The 12,259-nt window shown below is 26.5% G+C and overlaps 2 protein-coding genes across 2 annotated transcripts; both read right to left on the reverse strand.

Moving 5' to 3' along the window:
- Positions 1–8,230: 8,230 nt before the first annotated feature.
- Positions 8,231–8,672, reverse strand: LOC113560186. The gene has a single exon (XM_026965944.1). It carries the CDS (start codon positions 8,653–8,655, stop codon positions 8,326–8,328), a length of 330 nt encoding a protein of 109 aa, XP_026821745.1. The 5' UTR covers positions 8,656–8,672; the 3' UTR covers positions 8,231–8,325.
- Positions 8,673–8,825: 153 nt separating this feature from the next.
- Positions 8,826–10,785, reverse strand: LOC113559732 (zinc finger MYM-type protein 1-like). Its single transcript, XM_026965473.1, has 2 exons — positions 8,890–10,785; positions 8,826–8,831 (listed from the first exon to the last, which is right to left on the reverse strand). The coding sequence occupies exons 1-2, from the start codon at positions 10,783–10,785 to the stop codon at positions 8,826–8,828; spliced, it is 1,902 nt and encodes a 633-aa protein (XP_026821274.1).
- Positions 10,786–12,259: the final 1,474 nt, after the last annotated feature.

Genomic DNA, 12,259 nt, shown 5'->3' on the forward strand with positions numbered 1-12,259 from the left:
CGAATCTTATATGTATTATAATACTATACAGCAGTGCGGTTAACTACTTTCCGTTTTTTATTAATTAATTCTATAGCCATTTTAAATATTAATAGGCAATAATATTAATTTTAATAGACACGGACCGCCTAAATAATTTAAGTAGTTAAGTATGTATACCTTTTATACTGCTGTGTAGCAGTTGACATAATATATGTATTATAGTCGACTATTATATTTTACCTGTATCATCATATGTGCTGTATATTCATTGAAATCGGATTTTTTAGTTAGTACTACCAGGGTAAAAAATTTATTAATTTAATTGTTTTTATTATAATTTTATTAAAATTGTTACCGGTATTTACATATGGTTATTGGACATGACAATACTTAAAATTTTAGCATACAGTTTATGATTTTTATAGAAGATAACTTTTTTGTTTAGGCTTATGATTCAACATTGTACTTGGCTTATATATATATATATATTAAAGGAATAAATTCAATATCACAAAAATTCTTGCCAAAACATTAGTCCGGAACTAAACAACATTACTAATATAATTTAATTCTTGTCGGAAACTTATTCTTTAATTTAATTAAGTTCTTACGTTTAAGTCTCTCGTATTATATATGTATATTCATCTTTATGCGTATGCCTAATCTTTTTGCAGTTTTGCCCATAATAATATAATACCATTAATACCTACTAATTACTATATAATATCGAACCGAAGTTTAAATAATTTTTTTTTCCCATATTTTGATACTTCCATATTATTATATTAGTATACAACATATAAAGATACATTGTTTAAAAATCCATAATTTATACAAAAACATACAATGTAAATACCTAAATGATTTTCGTGTAAATATAAATTTATAGGTTTTATAAATATACAAGGTGTCTCGCGAGGATTTACCCATTGCAATATCTCCTGAAATAATGGAAATATCATAATTCTGGTTTTTTAATAAGATTCACAGGGACAATAACTACAAATATTTTATGTTTTAATTTATTTTTATTTTTTAGTAAAAAAGTTAAAAAATGGATTTTTTTATTTAATTATTTAAAAAAAAATTGAAGATAGCCATTTTATAGTTTTTTTTCTGAAAATGTTGACGTTTTAACATTTTAATTTCATCAATTTCCTGATTTTTAATATTTTTTCTAGTTTCGAAAAAACTGCGAATTATTTAATACGATAGTGCCAAGTGGTATCATTGTATCAAACATGTGGCCCGCGTGCTCGTACGGCTGGCTAAGGGGTTTCAGTGTGGCTCCCAATAAACGTCATATTTAATTTCTTCAACATTGTTAAATTTTTAAATTAAGTTAATAATTATTATACAAAATATCAATATGTACATTTTTGTTATACCTAGTATTAATTACGGTTATATTATAATAATTATAATAAATAGATAAAACAAATGTATTTTGTTTACTTTGAATTTAGTAAAAAAAGGTGTTTTGTCCGCCAACGTACAAATACGTAATAGTTAATATTTTATGACTTGTTGGCAATTTGAGTATGGCATAGTCCACAATTTAAATACCTAATTTAATGTTAGAACGTCATATCAAACCATTCCTGCAATCGAAGAGGACGTACGACTTACGTACACAATTTTCACTAACAATTCCATATAGGTATCACAGCAGCTGTCTCCACGATTGTCATAGCCGATCACTACAGAACAATTTCACCGTTAAAACAATAGAATGCTGTGTGTATCGCGAGTATCTAGCATAAATGAATAGTGCACTTCATGTTGAATAATAATAGTTAATACTATATAGTGTATACTAGTATACTGTATGTACATGTTTCCAGCGTTGAAAAGATATTTCAGATATTTGTAACATTACACGAATAATATTGTGTACTTTATATTCAAAATGGCTTTTCAATACGTTTGAAGATTAAATTTTAAAAACAGTCTAACAAGTACCTATAGTTTATATGCTATGTCAACACTTAAAATTAAATTAAATTATAAATTAAATGGTAACAAGGACGTGTTGTAGGTAGTGTACATTGTACAATGTACCTAGGACATAGTATATAATACCAATATTATTGTGTAAAGTATAATAATAAATTATGGCTAAACGTGTGTTAAGTTAACATATGTTAACCTTAACTTAATAGGTGCAATGGTTTAATATGTGGTGTATTACAATGATTTAATGTCAAATCATTGGAGAAGGTTGGAGACTTAAGGTTACGTGAAGGTAGTGGTGCGTAGATAACGTTTGAACAAATTGACTCATATAAAGTGGCAGATTTTAAAAGTATCAATATTTCAGTTTTAATAGTAAGTAGGTAGTATTTTAGTATTAATATTCATATCTAATATTTTAAAATAAAATACTCAGTTCTTCATAAAATGTTTTTACTGAAATTATAAAAATAAAAGTTCCACATGTCTTAGATCGTTTTTAACGTGGCATCTACTCCATGTTATCCGAGTAATAGATAAATTTAAATGTACAAATAATAATATTCTTTATTTAACAGTTACGAAATTATTTACGTATAGTTTTATTATTTTAAAGTAACACTGCATCATCCATCAGTAAGGATATTTTCTTGTTAATAACGACTCATGAGAAAATATGACGTAGATAATCGCCATAATATACTTTAACAACCTCAATATTTAAACTTCCATACCAATTCAACACCATCTGCGACATTTTCTCTAAGCTCTTCATTCTTATCCGCAGCATCTCCATATCACTACACGCCCGCCACTTCATTGTCTCCAAATGAACCACTTCGTGGGTTTCTTTCATCAATATTTCAAGCTCATGTGACAGCAGAACTGCATACAAAAATGGTGCTGAAACTCGCCCAAACTCATTTTGCTAACATTATTTTATAATATTTTTTATTTTATTTCAAAAGTACTAGAAAAGGATTATTATAAATTTTGTTGATTTTTAGTTTATTCAATATTATAAAATTATAATATATTTTTATTTTAATAATTTGTTTTTGCTCCATTTGATAAAAGAATAAGTAATTTTAATTTTTATATAATTAAAATACTTTTTCACTATACTTATTATGCATTTTTGTTTAGAATTACCTAATTATTTTAATTTTTATACTACCTTTACGCATGTCTTTAGAACTTCTATAAGAGTTTGAGAAACTTCTGGTACTATGAGTAATATAAGTTTTGACAAGTCTCAAAATTTTGTCATAGCCGTGGTATATTTCTAATAGAAAATTAATGGAATACTTTTTTCTATTTAATATGCGATATTAACTATATTACGTTCATAAATTTGTACGAAATTATATAATTAAACAAAAAAAAAAAAAATGATATTAGTTATTTTGTAGTAATTTCAAAAATATTTTTAGTAGGGATTTGAAACTTTTATTAGCTATATTATATTTTATACTCAGAAAAACATGTTGAATAATTAAATACTTATTGCCTATTTATACAACTATAACTTATTCACATCGTTCAACGATAATTCATGATTTATCTACTTATTACGGTATTAACTCAAAACTTAATACTTAAAGATAATATAATAAATTTATGTATAATTACTATAATTAGAATGATTAAATATTAATATTAATAATATAATAAATGCAATGTTTTCAGAAAAAATTAATACAATTTTATACTTAAAAATGTATAAAATATTTTTTTTTTATACGGATTTAAGTATTAATAAGCAATAATAATAATAATAATAAGAAAAAGAAGAAACATTTTACTAACTGAGCTAAGCTCGTATCTGGTATACAGAGTACCTAGATTAATATAATAATATAAAATATATTTTTTTTAAACAATTGAAAAGTTGACTTAATTTTCTAAGTACTTATACAATAGTATGGATAATTTAATCTATCACTAATATTAACCCCAAAGTTTCCTTAAATATTTAAATTTCTACATATCGACTTTTTATAATTTTTTGATACACACATTCTCATCAAAGTCGTTAGCTATTTTATTAATTGTACTATTTTTATGATTTTTATTAATTATATAATTAATTTTATTAGACTGAATTTCAGATGAACTTTTTATTAAGCTCTTTACATCACTATCCAAATTGTTGAATATAGTTTTTACCATGTTATCAGATGAACTTCTTGAACCAGTAAATGATCTATAATACGGTTTTAAATATTATTACCGTTATCTATATAGATATTTGTAGTTCATATTTGGAAGAAATTTTGTATTTTAAGATGAATGTCATAATTTACATTAGTTTATAATTCAGAAACATTATTTTGTGATGACTTAAAACTTTTACGTAAATCATGTGAATATTATAAAATTACATTTTCAAAATATGTTGATTAGTTTTAAAATATTATCTAATTATAATATGAACCTATTCGCGCTGTTTTACGGTAGTCACAGAAAGGTATTATTAATTCAAAAATAATAAAAATAATATAATATGGTATAAATATGTAACTGTTGTGGTTTTTTTATGTACTAAAAAATAATAAAATCATATTTAAATCGCAGTTCCCGAGCGTAGAACTTAGTGTATGTATCGTATCAAACCATTCCTGCAGTCGAAGAGTACGACATACGTACTAAATGTTCACTAACGATTCCATTAAAGTATTACAGCTATCTCCACGGGTTATCATAGCCGATCATAATTGAACATTTTCGCCGTTAATATCAAACGCCAAAATTCTGTGTATCGTGAGTATCTAGCATCACCACTGTAGACGGAATACTACGAAAAAAAATAAGAGTGGGTATACTCGTGTCAGTCTTCAGTATATACTACAATTGCTGACAAAGTGACAAATGTATGAGTTCTAACTTCAAAGCACTCAAAGATGATGATTCTTGGCCGTGATCTTGAATCTGCATTTATGTAGAAATTCCAGAATTATTCCGTTTCTCCAGCCAAATCCTCGTTGCATCATGAACTCACCAATTTTTTTTCAAGTTCTCTGTGTTCGTTCATATTATACTGTAGAAACACGCAACGATTGAGTATTCACAACAATTAATAATTATATGAATTATCGAGGACATTAATAGGTCAACAGATATAATGTTTATTAGAAAAAAAAAATTATCAACTATAACTCACGTGAAACTCGCTGACCAGCTGAACTGCGTAAAACCATTTTCAATAACTGACCTGTAAATCAATTGATGTATTTTTGTACACACATTGTGTGACAACTTACTTTAAATATATATTTTAAATAATTCAGGGTTGAAATGTATAATTCAGTTTAGTATAAAACACGTAATCTTGTACGTTTTATATTGAATACAAATAAAACTCATAATAAGCAAAATAATAATTACTATAATTTAAACTAACAATAATATAAGGGTACCTATACTCGTATTATAAATTATAAAAAGAGATAAACAATATGTAGTTTTATGTATATTATGACGTATTTATAAATCATTATAGTGATACTTATAATAATTTAATATTAATATATTATACTCAAAAAATAAAAGTATATTATACTATTTAAGGCTTTTGGAAGCGGGTTGTTTTTTCGTCATTTTTCGTGCGTTTTGACCAATAAGCGAAAGAAAAAATTACCCGGTAACAAAACTCCTATATTAATTTTGAAAACATCTTTGAATATTCTCTTTTCTAGGTTATGTAGGAAATAGATTTAAAATATTTTTTTAGTAACTCTAAAGTAAGGTGAATTTTGAAAAATTTTTATATATACATATAAAATAATGTATTAAAATATAATAAATATAATGAAAGTATTCATTTGTTACTATAGTTATTTAATAAACAATACAAAAAATCGAAAATCCATTTTCTACATAATCTAGAAAAGAGAATAAGGAATTCAAATATGTTTTTAAAATTAAAACCGGACTTTCGATACTGGGTGAATTTTTTTCCGCTTTTTGGGATTTTCATGTAAAATCTTTTTTAGCGCAAAATTTAGTGACGTGTGACTGCGCATATGTACGTTACTGATTTCCAAGAATCTTAGCCGCAGTTCATCTTTAATAATTACATAAAGCGTTTGAAGAACTCACGCTCACTAATGATCAGTTACAACATTGTAAATCACGATGGATATCGAATATTACCTAAATACGACCCCTTAAAAATGGTTCGCTTTCAACAGCCTTAATAATATATTACATACTACAACTACACAATGCGTTGTCGGTCGAACGATTAACGCGCGCTCGTCTGCATGGGACCCTGGTAGCTACGACACACAAAATGGCATCAGGTTATGGCAAATGTGGTCAAAAATAAAAAAAAATTTAAATTAAAAAATTATAAAATATATTTTCAACAAAATTTATAAAACCGAAGGTTACCAGGGCTCGTAAGTTCTAAAAATGCATAAATTAGCATGCATTCATGCTCTAAAAATTGGCAAAATATGCATTCGCTAACATTTTTAAAATATGCACTATGTAAAAAAATCATAGGCAATTTTTCAAATAATCAAATAATCAAAATATGTAGATAATCAATAGATCAATTCATTTGAATCCTTTTAATTTTTATACACTTGAAATTTGTCAAAATTAATAAATCAAAACTAATACTATCATTTTGTTAGTAGGAAAAATAAACAAAATAAGAAACAAAAAGAACCAAAATATTTAAATAAATAAATATAATATTTTTTTATGTGATAATATGCGCTAAATGCTAATAACTAAAAATACATGACAAATGACAAACATGCTTTTATACCCAAAATATGTAAAAACATGCACTATTAAATTTTACACAATTATTATTATTGTTATGAAATGGATTTGTATTTCAGTTAGCATGTTTTCCTGTGTAACAAAAAATGCATGTAAATACATGAACTCACGAGCCCTGGATAGTGGTTATAAATATGAGTGCTGTCGGACTTGTTTCGTTGCCCGAAGTACATATTTTCAACGAAATGTACAAATCTGATTTTTAATATTTGATAAAGAGTAAATATAAAGACTTAAGACGTTCATCATTACTAGGGCTGTGAATGTAAAACCCTAAAAAATGGCATTAAAAAAATAATTTAATGCCTTAAAAATTCTAATTAATGCACTAAAAAAATGCAAGTAAATTGTTTTTATTTTTAATAAATTTATTATAAATTTTAAATAATATATGATTAAATTGAAGTAAAAATGATTTAAATAATTTATCTATAGGCTAAACGCTAAACTTCAACTTGGATTTCTTTTGATCTGAAAAAAACAATTATTTCCTTATATTTTTTTTAACTATTTTGTACCTACATTATTGTTTGTTCTCCAAAAATGTATATATAAATTTATATAAAACTTAATTTAGAGTGTAAAATCTTAAAATAAAATTTCAAGTTTGAATTTTGGACCCGAAAATTCCAATAATGTCCTAAAAATCCAATAATGCCCTAAAAAATAAAGAAAATGACGTTAAAATCAAAAATTGTCAAAAAATGCAAAATAAATTTTCTTATTCTCAATCAAAAGTACATGTTACGGATTTGTGATCAGATAAGCATCATACAGCAACCCCTGAAAAAGTGCATCGAAATCCCAACCTTAATCATTACTATTAAAAGAAATAAAAAAACACTTTGTTATAATATTTTTACAAATATTTTATATTATTAACTTGCTAACATTTAAATTTTTCATTACAGTATATTCTATAACTGTATCAATATTTTATTATTTTCTATTTAAATAGGTTATCGATAAAATTAATAAAGAAAACTGAAAACAAGTAAATTGGTTTATAATTTATTAATTATAATATAATAATAAATAAAATGTTTAACAAATATATTTTACTAAGTACAAAAATTAAAAATCTAACTAAAACATATTAGTACCCATTTTTATTTTTTTTTTAATTACACATTTTATTTATACTTGTACAATATCAAGCCTGAAATAATTATACCGTTATGATGATAACAATTGTTGTGAATAATTATAAAAATATCAATAAGTTCTTATTATAAAAGATAGATATTATCGGGTGTTGACCCTTGACCAGTCGCCCTCAACCGAATGTACCAACAGGGTCGGCGCTAAGTATTTTGCCGCCCTGTGCAGTTAATAAAATGCCGCCCCTTTCAATACTTTTTGTCATATAATTAGTACATAGTATTATTTATTTTATACAAAATTAATTATAAACTGGACTAAATTGTAGGAGAATAGGAGTTTAAACGGTGAAATAAATAATCAATTTATTTATTTACATTTTACATTGTTACACTTAATATTTTTTTCACAAAAGTTTTTTATTTACATTTATAAAAATAAATGGTAGTTCATATTTACAATTAATAATTCATACAACAATAAATCATAATTTTATAAATGTTTTCTTGCTTTTAACTTAGCAAAATCGTCGACTAACTTTTTCTCTGTTAATTCTTGACCAACTTCGTGTTCAATTGAGATCATGGCTAGACCACAAAGTCGTTCGTTTTTCATTGTTGAGCGTAAGTATGTTTTGATAAGTTTCAATTTCGAAAAACTTCTTTCACCAGTTGCCACTGATACTGGTAATGTTATCAAAATTCGTAAGGCAATGGATAGGTTTGGTGCAAAGTCACCTGCATTTATCACAAATGTTAAGAGTTCATAAGGTGTTAAGTTATCATCAACCATAGCTGATACTGACTTTAATTCATGGGCCATTTCAATTCCATTGATATCTGTTGAATCACCATCGGTAAGAAGAATTTGTAAGTCTTTGCAATGTTTTAATAGTTCTTCATATGTAAGATTTTTTATTTTTTTTATATTGTAAAGAAACGAAAAATTGTTATTATGTTCTTTTAGTTGTTCAAATCTATTATTCACGCTATTTATAGCTACATCAAGTGTAAAGTAATAAAAATGTATTTTGAATTGCTGTTTTGGGTCAATAACTGGTTCATCGTTGTGTTCATAATCAAAGTGTTTACGAGTACGTCGTGGTTTAACTCTACCCCGTGAGTTCTCAAAAACAGACTCTACTCCCATTTCCGTCGCAAGTGCTGTTGAATCTATAATCATTTTCTCAAAAGATTCTTCAGATCTCAGTTCATTTAAATGTTTCAATAAAGTTTCTAAAATGCCCAAAGCTAAAGATATGTCAAAATTTGGTTTTTGCATTAATTTATTAACTGGATTTATATGATTAAGTATGTCGTACCAAATGACAACAGAACAAATAAATTTAAATGTTTTAATAAGATTACATAAACATTCAGCTTCATGTTTTACCATCGGATCTAAATTTATATTTTCTGATATTTCAAACAAAGCATCATAAATTTCACCTATGTAATTTCGAAACGGTTTAAGTGCGTCTATTCGACTTTCCCACCGGGTTTGACTTAATGGTTTGAGTGTTAGTTCTTTAACATGTTTTAAAAGAATTTGCCAACGAATAGTTGAGGCAGAAAAAAAGTTGAATACTTTTTGAATTATATCAAAAAACGCTACAGCTTCTTTTGAAGATTTTGCGGCATCATTTACAACAAGATTTAAGGAATGCGCACTACAAGGAACAAAAAATGCACGTGGATTAATATTTCGAATGTGCCGTTGGACTCCGGAGTGCACACCTTTCATATTGGCTCCATTGTCATATCCTTGTCCTCGCATATTACTCAAAGGTATATTCAGCTCACGTAATATATTTAAAAGTACATCGCATAGATTTTCTCCAGTACTATTTTCAACTGAAATAAAACCAAGAAAATGTTCACGTATGGTAACTTTTGAATCTTCAATTGACACAAAACGAATAATAATAGTCATGAGCTCCGAGTGACTTATATCAGGAGTACAATCTAGTATAATACTATAATACTTCGCTTCGCTAACCATAGTAACTATGCGAGACTTAATAGACTGAGCTAATAAATTAATCATCTCATTTTGAATATCTTTTCCTAAATAATGGCTTATATTTTTTTTACTATTAATTATTCTTCTTACATGTTCAGCCATCACAGAATCATACTTAGCCATAAGTTCAATTAATTTTAAAAAATTTCCATTATTATGTTTGAATAACTGATCAGATGATCCACGAAAAGCTAAATTTTGATGACCGAGAAATTGTACTACCGACATGATACGTTGTAAAACTTCATTCCAATGCCTACACTCAGATTCTAAAATACGTTGGTTTACGTCATCAATTGTTTTTGTTTTTTTTAACCTCAATGACAATTCTAACCATGTACTATATGCGGTCAAATGATTTTTTGATGTTTCATGTCCTTTTAACATTTGTGTACAATGCCTCCAGTCATTATACCCTTCTAAAGCCAACTTAGAGTTTGAATTATCAAATAGTTTACAGCAAAAACAAAATATTACGTCATTGGAAATAGAGTATACAAGCCATGTTCTTGTGACATTTTCTCCATTACTCATACTTCGTTTGTAATGAAATTGTGTGAATTTTCGTCCTTGATCATCTGAAGGAAATACAAAATTTGCATTTAACGGAGCAGGAGGGCCTTTTTCAACCAACAATGTTTTAAAGTCGTTATTAATAATTAAAGGCCATTCCGCAGGGTCTGTACTGATAACATTTTCTGTTGAACTTTTGGCTACTGTAGTTTCAGAAGGTACAGTGGCATCTATAACTGAGAAAGAGTCAACAACTTCACTAGGTTGTACAACTACAGCATTTGAAATATTTAATGAAGAGGAAGAACCCGTTAAAAATTTTTTGATAGAATTAGACTGTTTTTTAATTACAGCTTCTTTTTCACGTTTTCTTTTCCTATATTCTGCACCTGAAAGTCGCTGTCTACCATCCGACATATTGGCGCTTTCTTAACTTTTTACTACATAAATAAAAAATATAATTTGTTAAAAATAAGCATGTCACTAAAACATGGATAAATGATCTTTGAGTCTGTATTTAATATTTTTGCCGAGAAACATGAAAATTGACACTTGTCATTTTCTAACAAAAATCATCTCAAATTTCTTTAAAAAAAAAATGTGATAGTTTTAAAAAAAGGGTAACTTACTAAAATTTTTTTAAATATATGTTGACGTATGTATACGGTTGAATTACATAAAATGAGAACACAATGTATGAAAATAATACAGTTTTTCAAAACCCCAAACAAACAATACAATTATTATTATTGACTATCCTAATTCCTAGAGTCAACCCAAATAATAAAATAATAATATAGCTAATAGGTTTTTAATTTTGAAAATTAAAAATTCACTTCCTAAATATATTAGGAATATATAAATACATTCAAAATTTAAAATCAGATATCGGGATGTATTCTTTTTTCTTAATTTTTCATTGTATTTACATAAATTACCTACTTAATATTAATAATATTACAATTATTTAAAATAAAAAAATTACTCACCAAATTATTAATATTAAAATATGACGTGTTGAATGTTGAATGTTGATCGACTAAATAATATGCACAATGCACAGCACTCTATAATCGTTGACACTACGACTCGTTAACAAATGACATTATACTAGGTACGTATAGTTCGATAGTTGTCAATCGTCATAAGTAAACTAGTTTGTATCGCTGACAATAAATTACGAGTATTGATTATTGTATATACGATTTTGGGGATCTTTATCATGATTTGATTCGGTTCATGTTTACTAATTGGAAACCATAAAGATATTAGATAATCGCGAAACACGCCGAGCGACAATGCTAGCGGCTTGCCCGCACATTATATTATACCTAATTATCTACTAATAGCTCTTACTTAGGTACTACATACAATGACACAGTTCCAGTCAAAATAATATAATGAGCATTATTTTTATTTTAGATTTACAGTGAGTAGTGGTGAAAAATACATATTTTTATTTATAAACAATGCCGCCCCTAAAATTCTAAAAAAATTGCCGCCCTGTGCGATCGCACAGGTCGCACGTGCCTTCCGCCGGCCCTGTGTACCAATTGCCCTTACATATTATTATAATATATACGATACATGATCGTACATGGTTAAAATATTAATCCGTAAAATAGTGGAGGTAAATATATAAATAATAATCATAGTATATAAAAATAAAAATTGTAATTTTAGACGCGTCTAAGTATACTTATAATTATTGTACCTATTCATATTTTATTTTTATAAATTTTACCTATCATTTTATACTTTTTTATGTTACAAATTACAATACCTACATATTTTGATACAAAATACATGATTGCAAATATCAATTTTTTTTTATCATGCAATACTATTTTATCTTTTTGACAAATTACATTGTATTTTGCTTATAATTAAT

Source organism: Rhopalosiphum maidis, chromosome 3 (assembly GCF_003676215.2).
Source record: "Rhopalosiphum maidis isolate BTI-1 chromosome 3, ASM367621v3, whole genome shotgun sequence".
Lineage (NCBI taxonomy): Eukaryota > Metazoa > Arthropoda > Insecta > Hemiptera > Aphididae > Rhopalosiphum > Rhopalosiphum maidis.

Coding starts and splice junctions, on each gene's coding strand:
- LOC113560186 (XM_026965944.1), bottom strand. CDS start 8,655: ATGGCCCATGAATTAAAGTCAGTATCAGCTATGGTTGATGATAACTTA.
- LOC113559732 (XM_026965473.1), bottom strand. CDS start 10,785: ATGTCGGATGGTAGACAGCGACTTTCAGGTGCAGAATATAGGAAAAGA.